The 14,354-nt window shown below is 45.5% G+C and overlaps 1 protein-coding gene across 2 annotated transcripts in view; it reads right to left on the bottom strand.

The window, feature by feature from the left end:
- Positions 1 to 11,696, bottom strand: part of CHST11 (carbohydrate sulfotransferase 11) — a 161,024-nt gene extending 149,328 nt beyond the window's left edge. Inside the window, exon 1 of one of the 2 annotated variants that reach the window (XM_063395727.1) lies at positions 11,436 to 11,696. In XM_063395727.1, coding sequence (XP_063251797.1) covers positions 11,436 to 11,553 — 118 coding nt within the window. In that variant the 5' untranslated portion in view covers positions 11,554 to 11,696. The remainder of the gene's footprint in view (positions 1 to 11,435) is intronic. The other variant, XM_063395728.1, reaches the window with a different exon arrangement.
- Positions 11,697 to 14,354: the final 2,658 nt, after the last annotated feature.

The raw sequence follows: 14,354 nt of genomic DNA, 5'->3' as shown, positions 1-14,354 counted from the left end.
TGGTGGGAAACCATTAAACAAATCCCAGCACACATACCCTTCCTGACCATGCCTCAGTGTCCCAAGCTATAGAGTGAAAAAGAAAGCATGGACCTACTTTGTGGACCAGTTTGAAGCCTTCTGATTAAAGTATTACTGCCCCAGAAGTAGATTTGGACCCAAATTCTCAAAGATTTCCAGAAACACTGCTCCTAACTTATTACCCAGTAAAAGCTTTCAACTGCAACAGACAACAGGAAAGCACAGACTCACCATTAACCAATATACAACACACATGGCTTGGCACTCAATAGTGTCTCCAGGCTCCCAAAATGCTGAATAAAAGTACACTAGGCATAAACCAACCAATTCTGGCAAGGTAAGAGTGGCTGAGGTACAATCTGATGACAAGAGACCCCCTCACAGCTGGAGTGGGAGCATGAAATAAATCTCTTGGTCACACCCCAATGAATGCAGAAACATGCAAAAGATCTGAAGAGTTAAACAAAAAAAAGAAAATAAAAACAAACAAACAAAAAAACCAACCAAACAAAAAACCAACCACAACCAACCCAACCTAAAATGAAAGGGGAAAAAGCCTCTGTGAAGACTGGCAGTGGGGAAAAAACCCAGCTAGTTTGGACTTACAAGAAATATGGCCTGTTTCCCCTGGTGTCCAGGCATACTGGGGGAATGAGATGCATTTCTAGCTGCACAAAGAGTTCTCACAGTACCATGTTACCATGCTGGCTATAGCATTCTGGGGATGGATAAGGCTGTAAGGCACTGATATTTTACTGATATATGGACTTCATGCATTACTGATCATTTAGACACAATAGCCCCATGCATATTTTTGTTTTGCATCCTCTGCAAATATTCTCCTCTCTCTGCTCTGAGAGTTTTTAAGAAAAAGTGTTCAGGAAACAGGCAAAGAATGGGTAAAGACTCCCCAGCAACACTGATGTGTTCTGAGGAAGAGAGAAAGAAAAAAGGAAACAAAAAACAAACCACAAAAAGACCACAAGCTGGCTCAAGACAGCCAAATATGAAGACAATTTTAATTAAACCACATCTGTCTTATATCATCTATTCCAGCTAATTTAATATCTCAAACGAGTTTTATCTCAAAATAGTTAATAGCTCTAGAAGGCCCAACTTTTTCCCAGTTTTTTCTTTAATGCAATTACATTTTTGCTGCTGCACCAGAAATATTAATAGCCTTTTCTGCATGAGATAGAGAAGCTCTACAGCAGGGCAAGAAAGCTTTGATCCTATTGATGATCTGCATGCTGATGGTTACATGCAGCTTGTCTGTCAATGTAATTTCTACTGAAGCTATTGAAAACAGGCAGCATCCCTCTCAATACTTCAAGCATGCATCTCTATAGGAAAAAGACTTCCATTCTCTTGACTGTAGAAAGGACAAATAAGTGGGAAAACAGACAAGCAAAGCTGTTGTTCTACTGCATATTGCTGTGTAGGAAGACACAGAGGGACAAATTCTGCTCTTCATTACAGTACCTTTCATCCAGAATTGATCTAACCTAGTCAATGGAACTGACCCAGATTTACAGAGGAGAAACTGTTCAGGGTTCCACCCAAGCCTGCAATCCTGTATTTCTACCTCCAAGGGGAATGTATGCCCTTTGTGCAATCCAAAATCCTCTGCTCTAGCACAGTAGACCTGACCCAGTACTCCCTAACATCAACTAAAAAGCAACCATGGTCTCCTCCAGCCCACCATGCAGACCTTGTGCCATCCACCCACCAGCAAATTCAAACCATTAAGTGTACTCCTTTCAGAAAAAAACAAAATAATAAAATCTTATGGCTTGCCCAAAACAAAACCCCAAACCCAACAGCCTAACACGGAGCTACGTCCGCCCTTTCTCAGCTTCCCTAACCTTGCCACAAAGGACAAGCAAGACTCATTTGGGAAGAGAAGGAATGTGGAGAGGCAGAGATATCTGGCACAGTCCACAGGATCACCATTGCCAGGCAGAACAGTGCACAATGTCCAGCTGACTGATCCTGTGACAATTAATAAAACCAGTGAGTGGGACACAGCAATGCCTGGGAGTGCACATGTCCACAGTCACCCTTGCAGTCCATCACTCCCGGGTGTATTGCCCCAATGATTGGCAATTGCTTCAACTTCATAATTGCGTGCTTAATTCTAAAGACAATATGCTTGTCACCATCTGGAAACTCAAATGTATTTTAGAAGTTAATCAAGACCAAAATATTTAATCAAGACAGACTATCAGTTTTGTATTTATGACCCCAACTGACACATTTTATTAATCACTAAGTGTTTAACAAGTGTTAAGGTCCTCCTCCTCAGTTACTATAAATGCTCTGCTACCACTTCCAACACAGGCTATACAAATATAGATTACTAGAAGGACATACTCAGTTCCTGGTACCCACCAGCGTGGGTGCAGAATGTGCTATTCTGTGTCAGGTCACTTCAGATAATACAGACATTTTTGTTCTGCCTGCATACCAATCAGCTTTAGAGCACTTTAATACAAATAAGTCTTTAGGAAGATTTTAACTACCTAAAGCTCTTTGTTTTAAGACAAGGTATTACAGTAAAGATCATCTGTGAGATCCAGTTACAGTCACCTTACTAATTATATGTCTACCTTGCCTAATTCAAAAATCCCCACAAGCTATCCATTTTAAAGTTTTTGATTCCTTTCTACAATCACTTATCAGCCAAAAAAGCATGAAAATTACTAGTTACAATGTAATTCATTAAATGAATTCAGAAGGCATTACTCTAAGGGTCCTGAAGCCCAGCTTTTCACCATTTACAAAATATATCTTGAATGTCCATGTCTTAAAAATGAAGGGAAAAAAATCCCACAGTACAACGTCTTTGAGAAGTGGATTGAAACCCAACAAAGCCTTTTATTCCTTGTGGATTTTATATATGGACTCTGCTATTAAAATCTACATCTCCTACCACTCAGCCAACCAACATAAAAAGACACAATCTTTTGATATTAAGATGACTAAGGAGGGCATCTTTTTAGCCTGGGACAATGCTCAAAGCAGCAGCAGCAGTTCCTTTGCAGACTGAGCACAGCTGAGGATGAGATCCTGCTCTCTTACCTCCTGGAGAAGAGAGAGAAAGGGGGGCCTGATCCTGAAAAGCCACACATTGATCACTTTACTCACATCCTTGAAACCAAGGCTACCTCTCCCTGCCAGACAAAGAGCAGCCAACATTGACAGGATGTGAGCATTTTGCACAGTGCAGTCCCCCTGCCTCCATGACATTTGCTGGATAGAGTTACCATCTCCCAAACCCCCGGAATCACAGTGCTGTGAGAAATTCTGCTCAATTGCATTGTTTGTATTTTCCATTTCCCCCAGCACCTTCTTTTACGTTTTTTCATAGGAGTGTGAAGCCATCGCAGCAGTGATTGATAGCAATGGAGCAAAGTCATCCCTCAGTGTCTACAGCCTGGCACAAACAAGATGAAGGCTACCTTGAAGAGGCACTCTTACTGTTAAAACTGATACACTGACAAACTATAAAAATCCTTGCTCTTCTACAGCCTGCAAAGAATTAATAAAATCATTCCTCTCTCAACCTGGATGTTTCCAAATGTGTAAGTTGAGAAAGAGTAGCAGAAATGAGAAACCACACTTACTACTCATTTCAATTCGTGAAGTAACAAAGGCAGCTATGAGGAGCCCTTGGCACTTCTGGGATTTCTTTTAATCACAAAGAACGTCATACTCCTTACAGCAGCCTTGTTAGGAGAAAAAGCTTTGCGCTTCAGAAATCATCGCATTGGGATTACCTGGGCCACCAACTACAGATTTTGTAGGGGGTGGGAAGATGGGTGAGTCCATGTACATGTTCACACACATTTGTGAACCCTCTTTGCATAACCCTCTTTTTTTTCCAGTCAGCATTTTATAAGTGCTCATACTCAGCTTTTTTAACACACAGATTCAAATTTGTCAGGGGAAAAGACATGAAATACTAAGTTTCCAAATCTAGCATCAATGTCAGTCAGTGTGTTCTAATGAACATTTTCCTTCAAATGTTCCAGAGGCAGCCATCTGATTTTATTTCTTTTAAATAGCATCTCCTTCTGATGCTTGTAACCTAAATGTTAATGCCTCATTCAGGACCTCATCTCTAATGTGCAAAATTAATATGGCCAAAAGGAAAGCTGTTGTCTGCTTTCATTGCCAACACTGGGCACAGTGTAAAAAGCAAGAAAAAAAGCATTGCTATTTTAAAATAATTCAAAAACCCTGGATATTTAAGTGTTAAATGCACAAGGCAGTGAAACTTCTTTATACAAGGAAGCTTTCCTTGACTCCCATAGATACAAAGCTTCCTTGCTGCAAATTAACAATTAACAAAATGCTCGTGCTGCACCTACTTAACCATGCTGTTATCCAAAGTCCTGTTAGCATATCACAGAAATGAGAGTCCTGTCTTCCCCTGTGGCTCTCTGAGGCTTGCTGCCACAGAGCTTTTCAGTCTCTCAGTTCCCAGAGGGGAAGCAAGTAAAACACACCAGCTCCCACAGACATGCCTGCAGCTCCCATGTTCTGTCTGCGGGGCTCCTCATCCGCCTGCAGGGATCAGACATCCCAGAAAGGGCAGAGCAGAGGAGGCACCCTGCCACAGGACAGCCAGCACCCTCATTCCTTTATTCCTTCGGGGTAAGGGCTCCTCATCTCTGCACAGGTTGCTTTCCACTAGGTAATTCCCAGGGATGCTACCGGTGTTGTGACAGCCCCAGAGGACACTGGGGAGGGAGCTGAAATCTAACACGGGCCATTCACATGGAAACCTACAATTTCAGTTTCACAGAAGGGAATGGATCTACTCCAGACAATTTCCTCAACAGCGAACACCTCATGAAAACGCATGTGGAGAGGGCAGAAAACAAACCACATTCATTGATCAGCATTAAATGAAAAGTGGAAGATGATAACGTTACACAAGAGAAGTGACCCAGAGCCCAAGTGTATATGCGGTAAAATTTTCATTTACCCATGAAACCTTAGTTTCAGGTGCCAGACAATTACATGAAAGGGGGAACATGCTGCATTCTTTGCTGATTACATTCACAAAATTGAAATCCAAGAAAATCCCTGTGTCTGGAGGCATTAACCAGAGATAATTAGGAACTGAATCCTTTCACTGGTTTGCAGTAGTCTCTGGTGGTCTCACCCTCGAGTTAAGAGCATGAGGCTTGTGCCAGAAACACCATTTTGTCACATGCAAGCATTCTGCCCGTAACAAAAGGACACTATCTATAACCTGTGTGCTCAAACACAAATAATGAGGAATTAAGTGAACTCAGTTGGAATTGTGACTGTAAGGACAAATACCTCATCCACAAAGATCCTACATGAATGGGCTACAGGGAACAGGAACATCCAACAAAACACAAACATGCTTTGAAATGTTATCCTTGTAAGATAGTAGGCGGCTGCTGAATCTAAGTAACCCACCAGAGATACCTCTTCATCTTTAGCCTGGTCATGCCAGGTCTACACAAGTACATCATTCCTGAACTTAATTTCATTGGTTTAATGTGAAGGGGAAAACTCCTTCTCTTTTCATTGATTTCAACTGGGCCCTTCATCCATGCATTTTATGCATCATTTTATGTAGGCTGACACTTAAACAATTCACAGAGAGAACTCGAACGTTTGCTTTGAACAGCACAAACAATCAGAAAGAAAAACCATCAGATTCAAATCATTGTGTCCTCCATCCCAGTCCTTAACTCCCTCAGGATCAACTTAGAGTTGATAGATAATACATATGCATCAGGCTTCTCAAGCCAAAAGGCTTGAGAAGAAAAAATACTGTGCTAGAATGACATTCACACAAGGACAACTGCAGCAGCTTTGTCAGGCAGGATTTGATATAGTACATCTGGCAACAGAGTCAAACAAAATATAGTAGAGCTGGCTTTGGAAAAAGTAACATGAATCTAATTTCTTCCAATTGTCTGAACTGCTTTTAGAGTTAATTACATGGTACAGTACAAGATAAACTACCTGTCACTTCTGAAAAGTAATGGAAACAAATTTAGAATTCAGAAAGATGCTCATATTTCTGAATATGAAATAAAAATGAGATACTAGTTGCACCAAATCAATTGTATAAATTTATTCATAAAAGCACTGGGCATGTCAGCTCTCTATGCTGCTTTGTGAAGTTCAAAACAAAGTTTCTATGCACAGACTTTATCTCTGAAGAAGTTACTTAAGCTAAGTTATGACACTTTACATCTGTGAATAGTGTCAGTGCTCTGCAAGCTAGCACATACTTTCCCAATATCGACACACAGTAATAAAAAAAAAATAAGAGCTTATAAAAACTGACATGGTAGAAAATGTAACAGTGGAGTAATAAGTATCCTGATAAGATAAAATGTAATAAGACATGACTGCAACATAATCACCCAGGTAATTTTTTGCTTGAACACATTCAGAGACAGATTTTGATTTCTTCAGTTCAGCACGCAGTTGTTGCAAAAATCTACACTCATTTGCACTGCAATAGAAAAAGTTGCTCTTCTAATAAGATTAATATTCACTAACCAGGAACATTTTCACAAGATACAAAGAGCAGTTTAACTCTTGACTTAAAGCAAGACTCCAGTCCCTTTGAAAAGAGTGACCAGAGTAGGTTTGCTCACACTAATGACAGTTCTATGGAAATCTGCAAAAAGCTTCTCTAGGGACACCAACAAACAGAGCACACGGCAGGGTTTCTGGGGGCTGGATTTCATTGCATGCAATTAAATGAGGGTCAGTTTCTTGTGGCTGTCAAATGAACTCCATTTCTCTGTATCCCAAACAGAATAATTTAAAACCAGTATACAAGGTCCATCAAAGGAATGCCACACACCCAACTGCCTTGCAGATCTCATTCTCCTTTGTAAGCAAGAGAGAAAGCGAGGATCAATTGCAAGATGGGAGACTGCTGCATTGATTTTCAAACAGAATCTGCCATCAAAACCAATGGTAAGCTTCTCTTCAGATATAAGGAAAAAAATCTCCTGTGGCCTGAGTTGTTCTGATATTTGAGCAAAGGCAGACATCAGCTCTCAGTCATATCGTGCTGCATATGTAACTGAGATGATCATGGAATGGGGCAAGTCTGACCTGTGAGATCTAACCTTCATTAGCATCCAGAGGAGAGCAGCACACATCTAAAACAGGAGATGGAAAATGAAGCAAAAAAAATGCAAGTGGCAGGGGCGGGAAGGGAATCAGATTTAGAGTAAGTTAGTTGCACAAACCTGTCTGAGTTAAGATAAAGATAGCACTAATTATCCTGCCTCTGCAAGGAATTTTACACCTTGGGGGATCCTAACACACTGCCAGTGTGACCCCCAGCCCAGCAGAGCAGCTCCTGCCTTCACCGGGTGACTCACAGTCCCCTGCTCGCTGCAGCTGGGAAGCTTCAGAACAAAGCAAACACTTCTGTGAAAGTGCAGGCAGGCTAACGACTAGTGAGCAAACTGATTTCATGGGAAATGCAGCAGATAAAACTATGATGGGCTGTCACATAAAACCCCAAGACTGACCTATTTCACGCAGACAGAACTTCCAGGAGCATGGAGCAATAATCAGCTTGCACTCAGTTACCCAGATAGCACATGGCAGGAAAGTGAAGGGGAAAAATATTTTGAGCAAAAGAGACTGGGAAAATCAGCTATATATTGCTATATCTCCAGCTATATCAAACACTGAAGCATGCATTTTATCAGAAAAGGCTAGACAGGCAATGGGAAAACATACCAAAGTCCCCACTACCACTTCCTCCCTCAGGAACAAACATAGACCCAGATAAGCCACAATAGCCAGGATCATCTCCAAAGTTTTCTTTACAGTGGTCCTGAGCACTAGAGAGCTGCACAATTCACCTTCCCTCAACAACAACTGGTTGGGGAACGTACCTTGGGAGGGTGGATTCCCAGCTCTTAGGCAACCTGACAAAACTCGGACAATGCAAAGGTGCAATCACCAAACAGCACATTTACAGCTGGCTTCCCAACAAAGGAGGAGTGCGGAGTCAAAAGGAGAAAAAAGTAAAAATCACCTGATTTCCTTCCAGTATGAATGTGTTGGTATTTGAGATCCAGCACAAGTGATACATGATATTCTTTTGCAAAGATAAGGCAAAGCTCATCTTCCCGGCTTCAGGCATTGGCTGTGTTTTGTTGTTCGGGGATTTTTGCTTGTCTGTTTTTAAAAAAGGCTCCTGTTAACTATGTAGTTTTCTTATTTTTTTCCCAAAGAAAAAAAAAGCTATCAGCAGAAAGTTGTGTCTCACACTTCTAACAAGAGTTCCATATTCAGATCTCTTAAAATGGAAAATCCCCTCTAACAGATAACAATTTATCTTAACTCAGAGGGGTTTGGACTCATCATCTGGTGGCCTTCTAGCATCTTTCACCTTCCCTTTCTCTCACCTGAAACTGATGAGAATGCTTTGTAAGCAGCCTCCTGAAATTCACCGAGAACTCTGGGGCTCAAGAAACCTACAGTAAGGACCTGGCACTGCTTGCTGAGGACTTATCTGAAAACTTTATTTACTCTCCAAAAGGTTTGGGTGGGAATTTTTCATCTAATTCTGATTGCAAAATGCCTCTGCTGGAGAGCGTGGTAAGCTACCAACAACAGTGACACTGGCAAGGCAGAGATGAGAGACAGCTCCCTCCTGCAGCCATCCAAAGACATGCTTCAGTGGAGACCAGCTAGAATTTAGAACACCCTCCAACAACAAAAAGGACATTAACCAAGATTTTGAAAGCTCTTGATACGTCCAGTCCTGACAGACACTCTGCCCAGGGTCTGGCTCCAGTGAATTCTGACACACAAGAAGGGTTATGAGCACATCTTACAAAAAAGACTTAATTCCTAAAAATGATCCACTACCCGATGTATGTCACATAAACAGGTCTACCACCTCCTCTCTCCTGACCCTGATCCAAGAACTCTCCATTCATCTGTCACCTACACTACTGACATGGTAACACATACAATGGCATAAGAGATACCTGGGAGAGCAGATGTCTGAGCCTCACAAACCATGTGCAACCCAAATGGGGACACTCTGTGCAGCACTAGAGTAGGGCTCAAAAGCTTCCCAGCAGTTTCCGGTATGGAAACAGCCCACACAAAAAAATTAAAAAAACATTAAAAAAAATCAGAATCAGTTATGATCAAAAAGGCACAATGAATGTTGTGATCTATTTATTTCCAGATCTACTCTACTCACACTAACAACCTAAATATATGTCACAAAGAAAATGGGTGCACATTATCCTCCTGGTGATTTCACAGCATCGCATTCTCTCCTCGGAGTTTATGCTAAATCCTTTAAACTGTACTAAAATCTCAGCCTATTTATAGCCTCACAATACAATGACTATAAAGCCATAATCTCCAAGAGTTAACTATAGCGCATATTGAGAATTCTTAAAAGATGATTTTTCTTCATTCAAAAATTCACAGAAGAATATTTAGCCTAATCTCTCACCTACTGCATGCTAAGTTTGTGTTCCAGCAGTATCATTCATCTGAAACAAGGGGAAATAATAAGTCTTGGCCAAATTTTCTAAATATATATGCAAACTATATTATCTGTGGAACTCCACCAATTAAAATATCACACTTCTATTAAACTGGTGAAGCTATGTTACAAGCCATAATTCTGCATCGTGCCTTGAAGACCAGAAACAAAGCCTTCTCCAGGTCTGCTAAGGACTGAGCGCTCCTTGTGAAACGAGTAAGCATGGGGCAGACATAGTAAAAAAGAGAATAAATATGCTAATTTTTCCAAGAAGTTGGCAGGCATTAACACAGATGGGCACCATATAAGAACGCATTCATCAAGCAAATTATACCAACTCTGGAGGAGCAGGCAGCTGACAGAAAAACACCAAACAGGACTTGGCTTCACCACAGAACAGCAGATCTACTGATTCCTAATTCTATCAGTGCACCAAGCCCCTACCATTTGATGAAAAACTCTCCAAAAAGTTTAAGGAAAAATCACTTTTTATAAAACCATTTAGGCTGGAAAAGATCTTTAAGACTGAGTCCAAGCACTAACTCGGCACTGCCAAGTTCACCACTAAACGACATCTCTAAGTGCCACATACATATACAGCACACACAGTAGCCACAAACAGGGAAAAAAAGAGTCAATCTGAACAGATCCTTTTTCTTTTTACCAGACTGCAATTCCCTTATTAGCTACAGCTCTAAGGCTGTAGCCAGGACACTTGAGAGCTGGCAGTAGACAATAACAGGTATGGCTGGGAAGACTCGCCTGCTGAGGACAGTGCCCAGTCTGCCAGCTCTAGCTGTTGGCCCACTACAAGGTATCACCCCTCTCACCAGCCTGGCTCCTCTGCTCAGCTGTCAGAACCCTCCAAAAAGACACTGCAAATGTAATTCCCACATCATTTCTCCGGCAGAAAGGGGGAAAAGTAAGACAGACCGATCAAACTTATTTTCTTTTGCCATGCTGGACAAATTTCACCAAGCTGCACAAAGCATCCATGAGGGGTCTGCGCACACAGTTGACACGGCAAGAAGTTTCCACAGCCCAATCCCACCTCTGTGTGAATCAGGGGCTGATCTACGTGGGACTTCCCTGGGAGCCAGCATCTGCTGCCCCCGGTACCGCTCCATCCCTAGGACGGGGGAAACCGAAAACCTGAGATCGCTTTAGGGAGTACCTGGGAGTGTGGATCCGAGCTGATCCGGCACGGCGCTCCGCAGCCTGCGTCCCTGCGGACACCCGTGCCCAGCCAGCGGCTCCACGCGGAGCTCCTCGGCCGCCCGAACCCCGGCACACGGCAGGACGGGGCAGCAGCGCCGCGGGCATGGCCCGGCCCGGGCAGCCGCCCCGCCGCTCCGGACAACTCGGGCGAGCCGGCGCGGAGCTGCCGCCGGCGATGGTGGGTGCCCTTGCTCGGCCCCGGTGTCCCTGACGCTTCCGAAAGCGAAAAGCTGGGAAGACGAACGCCCGCGATCCCTGAGGGGAGAGGGGACCGGGGGTCCCGCTCCCGGCGGGGGGACCCGCGGGGACCGGGCAGCTCCCGGCGCCGCTCAGCCACGACGCGCTCGCCAGCCGCTGTCGCCTCCCGTCCCCCTTCACCAAACGCACGATATAAAGCAGAAAATAACGAAATTGTTAAAGAAACCAACTTTCCTCCCTCCCGCGGGAAGTTTCCTGCGGGGGACGAGGCGACCTTCCCGCAGCCGCCGCGGGAGCCGAGCCCCGCGCCTGCCGCAGCGGCGCCGGGAGCCCAGAGCCGGGGGCAGCCAACGAGGGCTCCCGAGGCGCCGCCACCTGCGCCGGCGGGGAGCGGGGCGGGCGCTGCCCTCCCGGGGCCGGCGGTGCCGGTGATGCCGGTGCGGTTGCGGTGCCCTACCTGGGTGCAACATACTTTGGAAATAGAAGATGACGAGGATGAAGGAGCCCACGGAAGTGACCAGGACCATCCTGCACACCCGGTTCATCCTCATTACTTCCAGCACCGCCGGCTTCATGGCGTTGTCCGGCGGCGCAGAGAGGGCGGCGGAGCGCGCAGGGCTGGCGCTGGGAGCCGCTCCGCGCCCGCCCCGCGCCGCGCCGAGGAGCCGCCGCCGGAGGATGCCCGGGCGCCCGCGCCCCGCGCCGGGGGGCGTTAATGCCGCGCTGGGCGTGACCACGCCGCGCGCCAGGCGGAGGGGCGCTCTGCGCGCGCGGGGGGGAGGCGGGCCAGGCGGGGAGCCGGGGCGGAGCGCGCCCCCCCCTCGCCAAGGGCAGAGATGGTCCCGCCCGGCGGCGGCGGCGGGCGGGGACGAGGCGGGCGGCCCCGAGGGGCTGCGGAGCCGCGCCCCGGCCCCTCACGGCTCTGGGGGCGCCCGGCGGCTGCCGGCCGAGTGTCCCCGCTGCCCGTGAACTTGACCACCTCTGGGTCACTCTCGCCCTCTTCAGGGGCTCGGAGTCCGGCAGCTGCCGGCGGGCAGGAGCATCCGCCCCTGCCTGGCTCTGCCCCGCGCTCCGTTTGTGGAGAGAAATTCTTCTCTCCCACTCTCGGCGGTGCCTGTCGCTCCGCTAACCCTAAAAGACCTGCCTCCGTGCAGGTCTCCCCTCGCTCCGCGGGTTCTGTTACAGCCGGTCCCTGCCATCGTGTTTTGCCGTGTTCCCCGTGCCCCGGCCGGGAGCTGTTCATTTTATCAGCGGTGCAAACACCAACTTCAGGCGCACGGAACCATCCCCGGGGCAAACAGTGCCATCTGGCCTCACAGAAATGACGGGGGCTTCTTCTCCTTTCAAACCCGAGACTTTTAAGTTCCCTGAATTACCTAACAGTGCTCACTTGCCGGTGGAATCAAAAGGTCCGTGCCCCGCGGCCGGCCCGCCGAAGGTGGATGTACCTTTCGGTAGCCGAGAGCAGCACCAGGCGATGAGATAGGAGCCCGTACGTGGGAGGAATGCAGAGGAGCTGCGAGCTGCAGAACAAAGGCCTGTGCCGTGCCCGAGCTGCATCGGCTGCGGGACAGCTGGGGCTGCTGGGGAGCCGGGCGCTGTGAGCCACTGCGGCTCCGCTGGGTCCCGAGCGAGGTTTCCGAGGCCGAACCACACGGCACAGCTCCCGAACTGGGACTGTCCTCCTGCTCTGAACTACGCAGGTGTTGAAAAGGACCGTGCTGAATGGAAATGTCTTCTCAGCAATATACCATTCATCTTTGTGCGGTGGTAACAGTTCCGTTTGTTCCCCTGATGCACCCAAACACCACTTTCCTATCAGTTTTCTTTTTGCTAAACTGAAGATCATTATACTTATGCTGATACCATCTCCACACATAAAAGGATTCCCCCCCCCCCCCCCCACCTCGCAACCTACTCTCTATTCTTCTGATGAGTTGAGGGGAGGGGTCTTTAAAATCAAAATAGCCCTAAACAGTCTGAATCCAAAGGTGGGAAGCAAGTGGAGTAAAACATTTTAAAACTAAAAAACCCTTCCCACTTCCATCCCCTCCCACCCTTGCCCCCTGCCCCCTAAAAAAGCCAAACCCCACAAACAAACAACCCCAAACAAAACAAACAAGCAAACAAAACCCAGCCAACAAACCCAGAAGGTATGAATGCTCATTCCCAGTTAACTGTGACAGAAACATGCAAAGTCATCAGAGTTTTTCATTTCCACTCTGCAAAAGCCAAAGATTTTACCTCAAGGATAAACCATTAATTAGTTAGGCATTTGCAACAGAGTAGATTATTTATCTTTGGTCTGAAGTTCCTTTTATCAGAAGAAAAGCCCTTTGTTCATTAAGAAAGGTTTTGCACAATATTTTGCTTACTTTGTCTAGATTTTCTCAATTTTTTTCTTTTTGCTATTTTAATATGCAGTGACCATTTTCTAGTCTTCCTAATGTAAAGGAAGCTTTAAATTTTTTTTTAAGTTCAAACTGCAAACATGACAAAACGGCGTTCTATGAAAAGCACTAGACAAAGAGAAGCATTTCCATGTAATGCATCAAAGTGGCGGATCGTTAAGGCAGTCAGCAAAAGTCAACCAGCAGCAGAGCCTGGCATTTCAGCATCCCCTGTCAATACATGCGCTGCAGCACATCAGCAGCTGCAGCGTTCCAACAGAAAGGACTGGACTGTCTCCAGGAGCCTGGATAAGACATCGAGGACTGAGGGAAAAAGCCTAGAACTCAATACTCAGCCAAGGGACACAAGAAGGGAAATGCTTTATACTCTTAGAGGAGGTGCCCTTAGATGGATTTTCAGTGTGGCTTAACAATAGTTTCTTTTTTTTTTTTTTTTTTGCGAGCATCATCCTGTAATGGAACAATAGAGGGTTTTAAAGCATTAAGAAGAAAACCACTAGCTGTGTTGCCATTTAGTTTTAAAAGAACATTATGAAGCAATAGTATCATTATGGACATTGGCGATTATAAACTCAACATCCACCCAAATACTTACAGCATCTCTTCAAATTTCCAACTATGACAACCTTCCTGGTGAGTCAGGACAATGAAATGCAGCAGCCTATTTTTGAGACAGCCAGTTTTTTGTTTTCCTACAGAAAAGAGCAAAACTGAGGTAACATAAGGAAACACAGTTGTCTTTCCAGGTGGGTGCCAAGTTATAGAATAAGTACATGAACAGAACACTTCTTCTATGCCTCTCTCTTCAGCAGCTCCCGAGCAGCAGGGAGTCTGGATAGTACTGTGGGTGTGATCACCTACCATTCCCATGATAATAACCAGCATTCAGTATCTGAATAAAAACAGTCCCGTCATCCAAGAGATGTCTGAAAAGAAAGACTTAAGAGATTAAGAACCAGATGCCA

The sequence above is a fragment of the Prinia subflava genome, chromosome 4 (assembly GCF_021018805.1).
Source record: "Prinia subflava isolate CZ2003 ecotype Zambia chromosome 4, Cam_Psub_1.2, whole genome shotgun sequence".
Lineage (NCBI taxonomy): Eukaryota > Metazoa > Chordata > Aves > Passeriformes > Cisticolidae > Prinia > Prinia subflava.
Note: the sequence above shows the minus strand (reverse complement) of the source record. Positions and strands in the feature narration are given on the sequence as shown.